This window comes from Egretta garzetta, unplaced genomic scaffold (genome assembly GCF_000687185.1).
Source record: "Egretta garzetta isolate BGI_Z169 unplaced genomic scaffold, ASM68718v1 scaffold397, whole genome shotgun sequence".
NCBI classification, from domain to species: Eukaryota; Metazoa; Chordata; class Aves; order Pelecaniformes; family Ardeidae; genus Egretta; species Egretta garzetta.
The window spans coordinates 3,148,340-3,162,079 of NW_009260493.1; the positions used below are offsets into that span (position 1 = coordinate 3,148,340).

Sequence of the window (13,740 nt, forward strand, 5' to 3'; positions counted from 1 at the left end):
GGTTCAGTACCAAGAGGGATTTCCCAGCTGGCCTGGCACACCAGTGCCTGCACGAGTTCGGGTCTGTTGTTTCGCACGGTTTGTGTGCCTTTTTTTCCCTTTATGCAATCTCTTTCAGCTTTAGCAGCAGAAATACATCAGATGGAAAAGATATGCCAGAGGGCAGCTTGGAAAAGATGAATGTCATATATATACATATATATGTATGTGCGTGTGTTTAAATTTCTGCAACTGAACTTTTGAAGAAAATCTGACTGGAGGAAATCTTAAAAGCCTTAAGTTACTTGAAACCTACACATTTGCAACTCTTTGTCTCTGGAATTGCATTACGCTAAACTGGAATCTCAGGCTGTATAAAGATTATATCAAGTTGAGCAAAAAGATGACTTAACCATTTCTTGAGCGCCTCTTACGAAGTAGCTGTTTCTCCAAAGGATAAGTGCACCCTCACTCTACAGACTCAAAAACAAAAATGAACCTGAATTTTTTTTTAAGTGTTACTTTTTCTTAGCCAACTGCCATCATCTTTTATAGAGGAATTTTTCACTATGCATTTGGTGGATATTTATAAACACTGACCCCATCCTCCTCCCTTTCAATGATCTATCCCAGGTCAGTCTTATCAATAAAAAAAAAAAAAAATTGATTTAAATTTTGTGCACTAGACATATTACTTTCTTATGTCAAAAAATAAAATATTTAAAAAGCATGTATGCAGCAGTGGAACATGGGCCTGTTCTTTGCAGCGATTCCAACATCCTCTGCCTCTCCTGGAAAGGGAGAGTCCCCAAAAGTGAGAAGGAGAAACCGGTGTGCAGGAGGCGGTACTATGAGGAAGGCTGGTTGGCAACAGGCAATGGCAGAGGAGTTGTAGGCGTCACTTTTACTTCCAGCCATTGCAGGAGGGACCGGAACACCCCTCAGAGAATCAACTTCAATTTGAGGGGCCACAACAGCGAGGTAAGCAAAATGTGTGTTACACTTTAAAGGAAATTAGAGCGATTTTTTTTTTTTGTTTGTAGTATTTCTGCTTGAAATTTGACAGGACGATACAAAGGCGAGGCATCCCAAATGTGTTTGGGATCTATTGGTGTCTTTCTAGTAAATTCAAGCAGATGAGGTTGATGGTGGAGTGGTTCTTTTGGAAATGGGTCTGGTTTTGGTTTGGCCTGTTTTCTCCTGCATTCCCCAGCACCTCCCAGTTTCCAGGCAAATTCAATAAATGTGTGTTAAGGGAGTTAAAAGTTGTGATGGTTGACTGCTTTTCACAGTATTAAAGTCTGGCTTGGAAGACTAATGGCAAGGCAAGGGAGTGGGAGAGGAGCTCAGCTGAAGTCTGCCAGTTTTTCAGAAGCTGCAGACTGGAATGGCCTGTGGCAGGCGATAGCTGTCATCTCTAGAAAAACTTTTAATTTTGTTAGAAAAAGGAGCAAGTGGGACTTCTCAGAAAAATGTTAAGATGCCCTGCAGTAAAATGCTAACTTCAGAGTGCAAGGCATTGTCCTAACTACAATGAAACAAAAACTTTCCCATTTATTTTTTCTGAAAGGGATAAATCTGTTGGTAAAAGCTGACATTTCAGCTGTGCTTTACCAGCTTCCTGGCACCTCTCTCTTTCTCTGCATAATGCTTCATGGAAGGTGCAGGTGATGCCCAGTAGTATACAGGGTATGAGGACAGGTATGAGGACTGACTTTGTTTCTGCTTTTCAGTCAGGCTGTGTTTGGATGTGCTCTTTCAAAAGAATCTGTCCAAATCAAAGCTTTGCTCTTAGGTTAGTGGGTGGAATAACATTGTATGTACTGAAAAAAAACCAAAGATACAATGTGGTTTTTCTTGTGTTTATTATTCCTAGGACTCTAATGTATGTTGCTCTTTTGACATAAGCCACACCGAAGATTTAGAGGTGGGTGGGTTTGGTTCTTGTGTTACCATTAATAACAATCCTCTTTTTGAGGAAAAAAGGGAGCAGGGGATAAATATTTAGTCTTAAATAATTGCTTCCACAGTTTTTGCGTTGTCTATATGCAGGTGCGTGGGTGTATTGTAAATTATATAGGCTTTTATATTCATAGATGAGAGACAAATTCATGTATAATTTGTATCAGGTTCATTAAAAAAATTACAGCCACCTTTTCCCAAAGGGAAGAATGATGTTTAAACCCAGCGTTTTGTTTTGAGCCATCTCTAGTTGTTGGTATAATTTTCAATTTCAAATTGCATTTTATTTTTTAAATGTGTGATACAATGATCACTTTTTATTTCTCCATATTTTCTTCTCTAACTTTTCTGTGAACCTGGGCACCTATCTTTCTCCTTTTGCAGAATATGTGTCTTGGAAGCAGTGGAGGAAGTGCTGTTTATGGGAATGTGAAGTCTTGTTGCGTAATGTGGAAATATGAGACTAGGTTTACGTATGTGCCAGTGAAGCAGAGAAGATGCTGATGTGCATGCTGCCCTTTGGTTTTGGCTAGTTTTGCTTCGTGTACTCAGTTGGCCGTTAGATTCTCTTTCTGGGTCACTGCATCGTTGCTGTGTGGATTGAGCCGTGCTATTTGCGCATCCTTTCACCTAACAGTGATTGGCACAAGAGAGACTCTCAAATGAGAGGAAAATGTTCCGTCTGAATTTTTTTTTTTTCGTTTGGGTACTTAAAATGTGATGGGTCAAGCTTGTCGTTAATAAAGAGTTGTGTTTCTGTAAATAATCCTCCTGATAGCAGAAAATGTGTGAATGACCAGAACAGAGACTGCCAATTCATGTCTCTATGGCACTATAAGATTGGTATAGTGGGGTCAGAAATGTGTCATACTGAAGGAAGAAAAGTGGCTTTAGTGCAACTGGCTTTACATGATGAGCCTGTGGCTGCTATCGGATTTTCCTGCTGGCATATTTTTTTGAGCATTGGTGTAGATGAATGTTCATCCTTACAATACTGTGTGTTATACAACACTCCTCACCAGGCTTACTGAATGTAATCCTTTTATAGGAGAACCCTACTGATTTTGGTAGGAATGAAACTAATACAGGATTTATTGTTGTTAAAGTTATATAGTTGTTAAAGTTATATAGTTGAATGAAAACCAAGGTTTTTTTCTTAGAAAACACCTTTCTTCCCAAATCTGTCTGTTGAAAGATTCTTTAAAAGAAAGAAAATGTTGAGCAGCACTGCTTTTTGCTAATATTTCTGTAAGAAGTAGTAAATGTTTTGTTTTCCCATTCTCATGTTAAAAGCAAGCCAACAACCACCTTGTCTCTTCTGTGTACTGTGTTATACAATGGAAAATGCTAATTCTGCAAGCATACCCTGGTATATGTGTCTGATTAAAGCTGCGTTTTATGTGCCCAACGGGATGTGATTGACTTAAAACTTTTAAGAGCCTGTGTATTTCACTGTCCAGTTCTAGGAGCACGTTGTCTTGTTCCCAGAAATGGTGATTTAAACATCTACCTTTTTTTCTCTGGGATAAAGCTGGGCTGACAAGTCAAGTTTATTGCTTTTCTGACATAGTTGCTGCTTTAATATTAGTATGCATTCAGTTATAAAGTGTGAAATGCTGTAATGAAGAGAGTGGAAGAGGTGAAAATACAGAAGCTGAATGCTTTCCATTTGAGGTATAATTAGCAATATGCTGTGGGCAGAGCTGTGCATTGTATTTCAGTTTTAGGGTGAAAATCTGGAAAAGGTAATGTGGCAGCGCTGTTCTTTTGGCAAGAATGTGAGACTATTTTTAAGTGGGTCACGAAAGTGGATGCTAATGATGTATTTTTGCTATGTTTTTATGATTGCTGAAGAGATTCACTGAAACCTTCTTTTGGTACACAGCTGCTTTTTTGACTGTAATAGCGCGCCTGTAGCATATCAGAGCAAATAAGAATGAAGAATCCCCAGGACTGAATTACTGACACACATAGTGCAGTGGTGGACTTGCATGACTCATTGCATTGAAAAATAATTGAGAATGAAATGCTTTGTAGCACGAGCCATGCTTGTGTTTGTAGAATTGCTTCAAGGTTGGTTTTCAGAGTTTGCAACTAGGAAGCATCTGCCATCTTATTTTAATTAACAACTTCATTTTTTTTGTCATTTCTAAGGAGAGCTGCAGGGATTAAAATAAGCATATTCCATTTATTCTTTGGCATAGAGGTGAAAGTATTGCATTTTCTGATAGTTTTTTTTTTTTTTTTAACTTCAGCATTGCATTTACAGTCCTGAATCTCATTTACATAAGGCTCAGCATTGTAAAACTGAAAATTTAAATGGATGCTTACCAAAGGCAGAAGCAACTTTGATGCAGCAAGAAGGGGAAATGTGTGTCATGCAGCAGTTGTGCAGCTATGACGTGTTTCGCGTGTCATAGGAACACCTTGGATCTCTGACTGTGGGATGGAGGTGTCTCTGTGGGGGTAGGTAGTGGACAGAGCAGATGTGAGTGACCACAGAGACATGTGGTTCAGTTTGGCTTTGGAGCATTTCCCTTGGTCTGGGAGAAGAAACTGGCAGAGGCTGGTGTTCATTTGGTTTCTTTCTTAAGTCTGGCAGAAAGGTTAGAGGGCAGGAAGATGTGACATTAGCAGCCAGGGAGCAGAAATGTGGTGGCCTAAAATGCCTTCCCCTCCCCTGCATGTATAAATGCAATGCTGTGCAGAAATTAGAGTGAAATTTAAAAGTCTCTGATTTTGACCTAACTTGACTTTCCTTGGCTGCACTGGGATACAGTGTTAGAAAAGTAATTGAGCACATTCCTTTTATGACTCTTATTATTTCTGTGATAAATTAAGGATTAAATGAAAAATATCTGGTCACTTCAGCAAGGTCAGGGTTTCACCCAGCGTGACTAGTAGGCTGTGAAGCATGCCAGGCTGAATATTTCTTTTATAATACCACGGAGACACTGGCTTTCAGCTTCTGGTCCATCCTGAGGAGAGATTTTCAAGGGGATCTGTGAAAGATAATTAGAAAAAAACCCCCAAACTTATCCTCACTGGATTCCAGTTAGCCTTATAGGGATCTTCCCTTCAGGGAAAAATTTACAGGACCTCTGCAAATCAAATTGGTTGGATGGTGCCACTGTAGGTGTTTCTCTTAATGGGTTCTGTTACGTCTAGTGTATTAAGATGGTAATGGTTCCTATGGTACTTAATGTTTCTTAAATTATTAGTGTTTAAAAAAATGTTTTGCAGGTGTATATTTTTCTTTTCACTGTGCTAACTAAAAAGACATCTTTTGATATATTTAATAAGATTCAGTATGCTAATTGCTGGACTGAAGCATTAAAAAGTAGCACAAGAATATGCAAATCCTGATGCAGTGAGTTAAGTAACATGCTGAATACATTATTGAGTATGCATAGTGGTTTTTACTGTAAATATAAAGTAAATTGCTCATTTATTTACATTTGACATTATTTGAGTGTCCTGCATGACTACAGCTGCAAAAACCTCCCAGTTTTGTTTAGCACAGGATTTAGAAGTAGGTAGGGACATAAACATATCTCATCTGGACTGTCAAATGAATTATTTTTAGTCACAGCTTTTCAAAGGAATGCTGTCCTTTAGAAATATTCAGTAAATGTTGCATTTCATACTACATTAGATATGGAAGACTCTGCACAGTTCTTTGTTTTGTTTTGGTTTAGAGTGGAAGGAGGTTACAAATTGTTTTCCTGTTTTAAAAGGAAAGCTATTCTTTATTCCGTCCACCTTTCTGAACTTGTATGTGAAAGTTCTGAGCAATTCTGGCAGATCAGATTCTTTCCAGAAGTCTATTGCTTGCACAGGAAATAACTGTAGAAAACAAACAAACATTTTCTGTAGTGTTTCTTGGTTTGTAATGCTACTAGTAAGAATATAGAAAAAAATATATAGAACCTTTTTTTGGAAAAAAAAAAAAATCCTTTACCTGTTTTAATTGTAACTAACATTTGAATCTTAAATGTGATTTTTATTATGATTCTTGGAGAGAAAAAACAAGTCAGCATGTGAATCTTGTCAGCATGGGTATCTCATATCAATCATTGCCTTCAGCCAGAGCTGGTACAGTTGTTACTGATGAACACTTAAGAAATCTTGAGGTAAAGCGATGCCATAAATGATGCCTTTTGGCTATGGATGCCTCAGTGGTACAAGATATACACTGATGTAAACTGCAGTGGTACTGCAGATCATCTCTCCTGCTTTTCTGTCACTGCACGCAGAAGACAGGACAGGGTTAGTTGGCAGAAATATTATCTTTTTGTTAAAGCAAGCTAGTATAATTGGAAGAGACAGACAAGCTTTTTGGCATACAAGGTTCTGAAGAAGGACTTGTATTTCTGAAAGCTTGCCTAGTTTTTACAACCTTACTAGCTGATGCAATGCTAAATCTGTCTAAACCCCATGCCCTTCCTCTGTCCTTAAACTATTATGGCTACAGAAAAACAGTGCTGCAGAGAGAGGCAGAATTAGTGCTTCTGTGGGAAGTGACTTGTAGGAGAACAGGTCCTGTGTTTGACTGGGCTGGCTCTTAAATTTGTATTGTGACTAATATTTCCAAGCTTTTCTCACTAGTTGTTTTCAGAAAGGACCAACACATTGGGATTTCGTGCAAGGTCCTTGTTACACCTTCTTGAACTGTCTGCTCTGCGCTTGGTCTGGGTGCTTGAGTGCTTTAATTTCTTAAAACAAATATGAAAAGAGCCAAAATACATTTTAAAACCTCTTGTTAGTCTTTTTCTTACTGATCTTTTAAAATTATTACTTTTAAATCGAAGTTTTGATGAAGCTTAAATATGCTCTGTAGCACGCAAGAAGTGTCTTTCCTAGCCTTCTCTTAAGAGAATTAGCAAAGAAAATATATGGAGCTGGAAGTTGGAAGGGATCCATCTGCTTCCCTTGACTGAGGAATAGCAGTCCTGCTGCTGCCCATTTCTATGCCCTGTATCAGTTTGCAAAACCCAAAGTATAACCTAAATGTGTACCGGTACACCTTCTGTATAGTTTGTTCACTCTAAGAAGTGTGACCACTTTCAGCATGTCTTTTATCTTTTCTTTTCGTTTCTGTTTTTTCCAGCCATGCTCAGCTCCAGGTTCAGGGGAGGTTGGCTGCTCAGTGTACTCTCCTCTTATTAAGGTAGAGGACTACATTTGTTCTTATGCAATCATGTGCCTTTGAAGCAGACCATCCAATATTGCTGCACCTGTAGTTGAGTAATGAGAGTTGGTAATGCTGCATTGATGTGCTGCTTGAAGGCTGCTTTTGTATGCCATCACGTACGCAGTGTGTTTCCTGCAAAGGATAGGTCATCTGCTCAGGAAAATTTTAAATCACAGTTTTTCTGTTTTGTTTTAATAAGCATCTAGAAAATCATCCCTCGAGGCTGGGCAAAAGAGGACTATATGACATGAGAACAGTATTGTCAGCTTTTAAACAAAACTAATTATGTTTGTAAGCAGGTCATCAATGCAGTTTTACGTTTTACCGTGCTATAACACATGGCTGCAGTTTTGTCATTACATAATTCTACTCAAAAAAGCTTGAAACTCACCTTTATCAGAAATGAACTTTTATGCATGTTAAACTGTTGAAAGATAACAACACTCATATTTCAAGATACTGATACCCCCAAGGGGCATTTCTTGCCTTTTGAATTAGAGCGAAGATACTCTATAACTCTGGATAGAAGCAGTTGTTCAGCATGATAGTTTGGGTGTTCAAGGAAAATAAATGCATTTTCTTTAACAAAAGTTTAATGATGAGGACCTATCAATGTAGTGAGTAGGTGAGACTACTACTAACAGTTGATACCTAAGCTTGGAATATGAGCACCTCCTGAATAAGGAAGGTCACAACTCAACTGCATATGTAATTCTGAAGGCCTTGTATGTGCATACATACATGCCAAACATCTGAGTAGTGGAGAAATCAGATTTTATGATAGCATTTCTGAGCTGTAATAATCATTAAGGACACTGCCTTGGTTTGAACAGTTCCCAGAGGAATTAATCAAATTACAGATAGCCTGAACAGATAAGATACCCATTACAAACCATAAACATTTCACAATATAATTGAACATAGAGCACCAAGTAATTGCTTGTCAAGTAGAGCTAGAATGTAGTAGGACAGACAAAAGAAATTTTACAGGCACTTGTCCTTGGGCAACCAGCATCTCTGCTCTGATAGCAATCTTTTATGCACATGTGTGAACTTCTGAGGGAGCTTCCAGTATTCTCTTTGCATTAGGAACTTCTTTAAAGAGAAGTAATCCACTTGTATAACAAAAATGTTACAGGAAGTAACGAAAATGAAGTTGAATTGGGGAATTTTTTGTGAATTTTCAAAAAGAAGCACTGGTTTTAAGTTTTCAAAATAGAATTGTGATGTTCTGGTTCTGGAATTATTTGACAAATTAGTATATTGGAAAATAGTATCCTTACATGTTCCTCAATTTTTTTGCATTTCAAGGAAATGAAATGTACATAGATTACTTCATTAATGAAGAAAATACAGCTTTGTTTAGCCTGGTCAGAATGCAATGAGACTGCTAAGTATAGTGAATTTATTCCCCTATTCCAAAGGGACACTCCAGCAAGAAGGAGTTTACACCCTTTGCCCTGATTAGCAGCAGGGTTCTCAGGTTGGTGGAGGATGTGCATTGGTGGAGCCCGATTCGGCAATTTTGGTCATTCCCTGCACACAACAGACAATGCTGTCTCCCATAAGATTCTCATAGAGAAGCTGTTGATGAACAGGCTGGATAAGCAGACAGTGAGGCGGACTGAGAAGTGGCTGAATGGCTGGGCCCAGAGGTTGGTGATCAGTGGTACAAAGTCCAGTTGGAGGCCAGTGGCTAGGGTGTACCCCAGGTATCAGTACTGGGTCCAGTCCTGACTTTATTAATGATCTGGATGATGGGGCAAAGTTTACCCTGGGCAAGTTTGCAGATGATGCCAAACTGAGAGGGGTGGCTGGTACACCAGAGGGTTGTGCTGCCATCCAGAGGGACCTTGACAGACTGGAGAAATGTGCTGCCAGGAACCTCATGAAGTTCAACAAGAAGTACAAAGTCCTGCACCTGGGGAGGAAGAACCCCATGCATCACTATGTGCTGGGGCCACCCAGGTGGAAAGCATCTTTGCAGAAAAGGACCTGGGTGTCCTGGTGGATGCCAAGTTGAATTTGAGTGAGCAATGTGCCCTTGCGGTGAAGAAGGCAAATGGTATCCTCAGCTGCATTAGGAGAAGTATTGCCAGCAGGCTGAGGGAGGTGATCCTTCCCCTCTGCACAGCACTGGTGAGGCCACACCTGGAGGACTGTGTCCAGTTCTGGGAGGCTCCCCAGTACAAGAGACACATGGACATGCTAGAGAGAGTTCAATGAAGGGCGACAAGGATGATGAAGGGACTTGAGCACCTCACATATGAGGAAAGGCTGAGAGAGCTGGGACTATTCTGTCTGAAGAGAAGGCTCAGAAAGATCTTATTAGTGTATATAAATACCTGAAGAGAAGGTGCAAAGAAGATGGAGCCAGGCTCTTTTCAGTAGTGCCCAGTGACACAGGCAATGGGCACAAACTAAACCGCAGGAGCTTCCCTTTGAACATCAGAAAACATTTTTTCACATCAAATAACACAGCTCTTGAAGGCAGGCAGGAAGTGCTAAATATGCAGAAGTGTGGAGAGAAGTCATTAAAGTTTGGCTAAAATGAGGGAACTGATGTCCTAGAAAAGGCAGAGAGCATTTTTCTGTGGATAAATCCAGATGATATTCCAAGCAGTCAAGCAGTTGGAGAGTATAGCCAAAATCATCATGGGGAATTCTAGGCAGAGGTAATTAAAATGCAGAAGAAAGTCAGAGCTGTTGGATGTGAGGGTAACTTACACTGGAGAAGCAGAATTTGGGAAGGAATATTGTCACTAAGCTGAAGAGGAGAAGAAACTCTTTAGCTGGCACAAGCCATGCCCCTTGGAAAGAAGTTTTAGAAGAAGCTGCAGAGCGTGAGTCTGTTATAAGCTATAGCAATATGCAGTCCTGCTTAAAACAAAGTAATAAAAAAAATGCTAAACATAGACAGTGAAAGGTTTGACTGCTGGAGGAAGCTGTATCGCAAGACAGCAGTCCCCTAATTACAGAGTTGGCTTGTCTGTGTAAAATGAGAACATGGCAAGTACCTGTTTTGACAAGGAGAGACAAGGCAGAACTGTGAGGAAACCTGCAGCAGCAGATCATCACTGCCTAGGATAGGTGTGTACCTGTACCTGCAGATGTGCAGGAGAGGCAGGCGTAGCTGGAGTAGAGCCAGTCTTACAAATGTTGTCCAAGCTGAGAATTACACTGGCTTTCGAGAAGCTGAGCAAATGTGTGGGGGATTTGGCATTCAGTTCCACATGTGCAGTTTCCAGAGAGGATAATGGCCGGCAGCAGAAGATGCAACTGAAGGCCAATAATCGGCAGTATGATGACCTCATGAAGTTAATGCCTTGTGTAGTGTCCTGGAGAGGGGGCCGAGCATAGGGACCTGCAAGAGGTACTGGAGAAATTGAGAAAGAGGGATGGTTTCAGCCTCTTGAAAAAGAAATCCATCACCTGAGTAAGATGGAAAGAAGAAAGACAGAGGGTTCTTCCACTCAGGGAAGGGACAGCTCTAAAGCCTTTAACTTGAAAAGAGCTAGAGGAAGTAAATTTTACAGAAAACCTGATTGCTCCAGAAGGAGTGTATCAAGGTCATTCTTCAGGTAGAAACACAACAGAGCAATTACGTCAGTGGGGGGAAAAAAAAAGGGTAGGAAAGAGAAATAGGTTTGATTATGCAATTACAAAATGCTAAAAATAGAGGTGTTTGTAATTTCTAGCTATGCTAATGAGGACCATTCTTGAGAAATGACCTTACCTTTAAAGGGTGCACATGTGAAGATATCCCAAAAGGATGTTTTGAGGATACAATGAGACGGCTTTCTGATGCTCTGCTGTGGCTAAAAGAAGTGTTGATTGCATACCAGAGAGCTTAGTTAACAAGGGATACAAGCTGGCCTTTACCTTAGGATTATCATAAGGAAAAGGGATCCTGTTCCTTTTTCTTTCCCTTCTGTTAATTCTGATTTGGTCCTGTGAAGTATTTCTTGGGCCTGGTAATACACAAATGCCTTGCTCTTCAGTTCAGAAGTATTCTGTGAGCATGTGGTGAAGCTGTGTTTGCTGCTGCTGCACAGAAGTGTGATAATGTTAAATGCCTGGTTAATTAATAAACAGTGCTGCTGTGGAAGGAATTATATTTATTATAGGGAATGGATGCTCAAAATGTGGTTCCTTGAAATAAGGTGTCTTAAAAGTACACAGAGGACTAAGTGGCTAAGAAAGGCTGCACTTTGAGAGTACCTGTCACTTCTTGTACTGGTAATACATTGCACTAGGCATATACTTCATGACCTAAGTGGCACCAATACCGAATAAAGTGTATGAAATGGAAGAACATTTGATGTTAGTTACAGGCACAGATTGCTTTACTGTACAAAGTGAGCCATTAGCATAAGTTATGTTTATCGATGCGTAAGATAAATGCTTTCTCATGTATGTCATCTTAGCAATTCTACTTTTGCCCACAAGACACCCCATTCATCATAGAAGTTAGAGTAGGAATTGCTGTTTTCCCATGGCATGCCATCAATAATCTACAGGTTTCATTTAAATTTCATTGCATTTCCAGCATTCTTACCATACCAGAAAATACCCTCTCTTGAATATTAGCAATACTTATGCAAATTATAAAAATGTAAACCAACATGTGTTTATTGAGAAATATGTATTGGAATAGATATATGTTGTTCTTGTTTGAAGGGAATTAGAAGTCTTTTGAAGCAGTGTTTCAAATTAAGAACTGTTGTTAAGGATAAAACTTGTCCTGCTTTAAGTACTTTCTCCAGAAGGAAAAAATCCAGCAGGGAGGTTAACAAATTAGATTAGAATGTTGTCATTTTAATACATACTACTTACGCAACGAATTATACCATGTTATTATGTCTTATGGCTGCCATAAAGTCATTCTGTTGATTAAACAGATTCAAATTAGGCTTTGACACAATGTTATTATGTATTATTAAAGGCCCTACCTGGAGCTGGAGTTTCACTGGGTTAATTGCGGTAACAGTCCTCGTCTCTGTGGTCACTGGGTACGTATTAAAATTGTCCTCCCTCAGCCAGCTTCCTGCTCAGTTCCCTCCAAGTGAAGAATTGTGGTGCGGTTATCATTACCCTGGCCAGGGGGATGACTGTGTTTAATGGCTGGCAGCGGGTGTCAGTAATTACAGGTGCAGGTCATTTCTCCATCCTGAAGGTCCTAACAACTAAAATGAGCCACCTTATGCCTCAGACAGGAGCGGGAGGTGCCTTTGCTAAAAATGGATGGGCCTAAACTACCATTTGAGGCAAATACATGTCATTTTGTTTCTGTACATATCTAGTATTTTCATACATGCCTCATCTTTATTTTAATTGCTCTTCCTGCAGCTTTGATGCGTAATTGTGACAATAATCAAAAGTTCTTTGTAAGACTTGAAGGACTTCAGCTTGTTGACTAGAAAACATCATATAAAGAAGTTGCATTTTACACACACATATATATAAGGATTTGTAATACATATTGTCAGATAAAATAAATTAGTGTAAGTAAAGCTGTTGAAAAAATAAGTCATTGAAAAGTTCTGTTCCACAGAAAAGTAAGCTAATGAGGAGCTAAACCATTTGATCTGGGGACCTCATACAGTCTCCTAATGTTTCATACTTTATGTTCAGCTAGCTTCATAAAATATAAAACGAATGTTTTATATTGAGCTAAAAATTAATGTGGAGCTAGATAAATGTGCAAATAGATGAGATGTACCATAACATGATAGTATTTTAAATGCAAGCATAGCATTTTTATAGTAACCTTTGAATATTCGTATTTTCTAACTAACGATTCTTCAAATCTCTTGTGAATAGGCATGAATCACGTACTAACCGAAGGAGTAAGCTTTCTGTCCTTGTATTTTGCCTATTCAGCTGTTTTGTTTGGAAGAAAATAATGTCTGCTCTTCCTATGGCTGTCAATGTGCTTTCAGTGTTTCTTTCCTACAAGTTTGCCATTTTTAGTGCCATAAAGACTCAATGACAATAATGGCTGAAACTAAACTAGGAACACCTTTTTGATGTATGTACCCAAGATGAAAATTATTGCTGTGCACTAGGCATTTTATTTCTTCACTTGAGATATTTTATCAAGGTAGTTTCTGAGCATGACACTTTTGTACTGAAACACACAGACATTTAGTCACAAGTGTATCTCCTGTCCAAGAAGTAAGACATAGACTTGAAAGATTTTAAACTTGTTGGTTTTGGGTAGCTTGTCATTTTTAAGTTTCTTGTGTCCTTTATGTTTATAATCTTCAGGACAGAAATTTGAAAGCTTTTTAATACTGAAGGTACTCTTGTTTCTTAGATTGATTTTTTTTTTCTAATATTATTAGTATTAATAAAAATGTTATGTTATTTTCATATTACTGGTGCAAATAATAGCAGCACCTGAATTGTTAGTATTATTTCTACTCATTCTCTAGAAGTTATAAGGTTTCCTGTATTGTTATTGTACTGCTGAAAAATAGAGAATTTTACATTATAAGCATCCATTATTATTTTTGCTGGCACCTATTCAAGCAGGGGCTTTTACTAATTTCATGTAGGGACCTAATATGTAATTAATTACACAGTAAGTGGTAGCAGCATCC

The 13,740-nt window shown here is 38.9% G+C and overlaps 1 protein-coding gene across 1 annotated transcript in view; it reads left to right on the plus strand.

Moving 5' to 3' along the window:
* The first annotated feature begins 6 nt into the window (after positions 1-6).
* TULP4 (TUB like protein 4) overlaps positions 7-13,740 on the plus strand; it is a 126,390-nt gene continuing 112,656 nt past the window's right edge. Inside the window, 1 exon segment of the mRNA XM_035899866.1 lies at positions 7-960. Coding sequence (XP_035755759.1) covers positions 709-960 — 252 coding nt within the window. The 5' untranslated portion in view covers positions 7-708.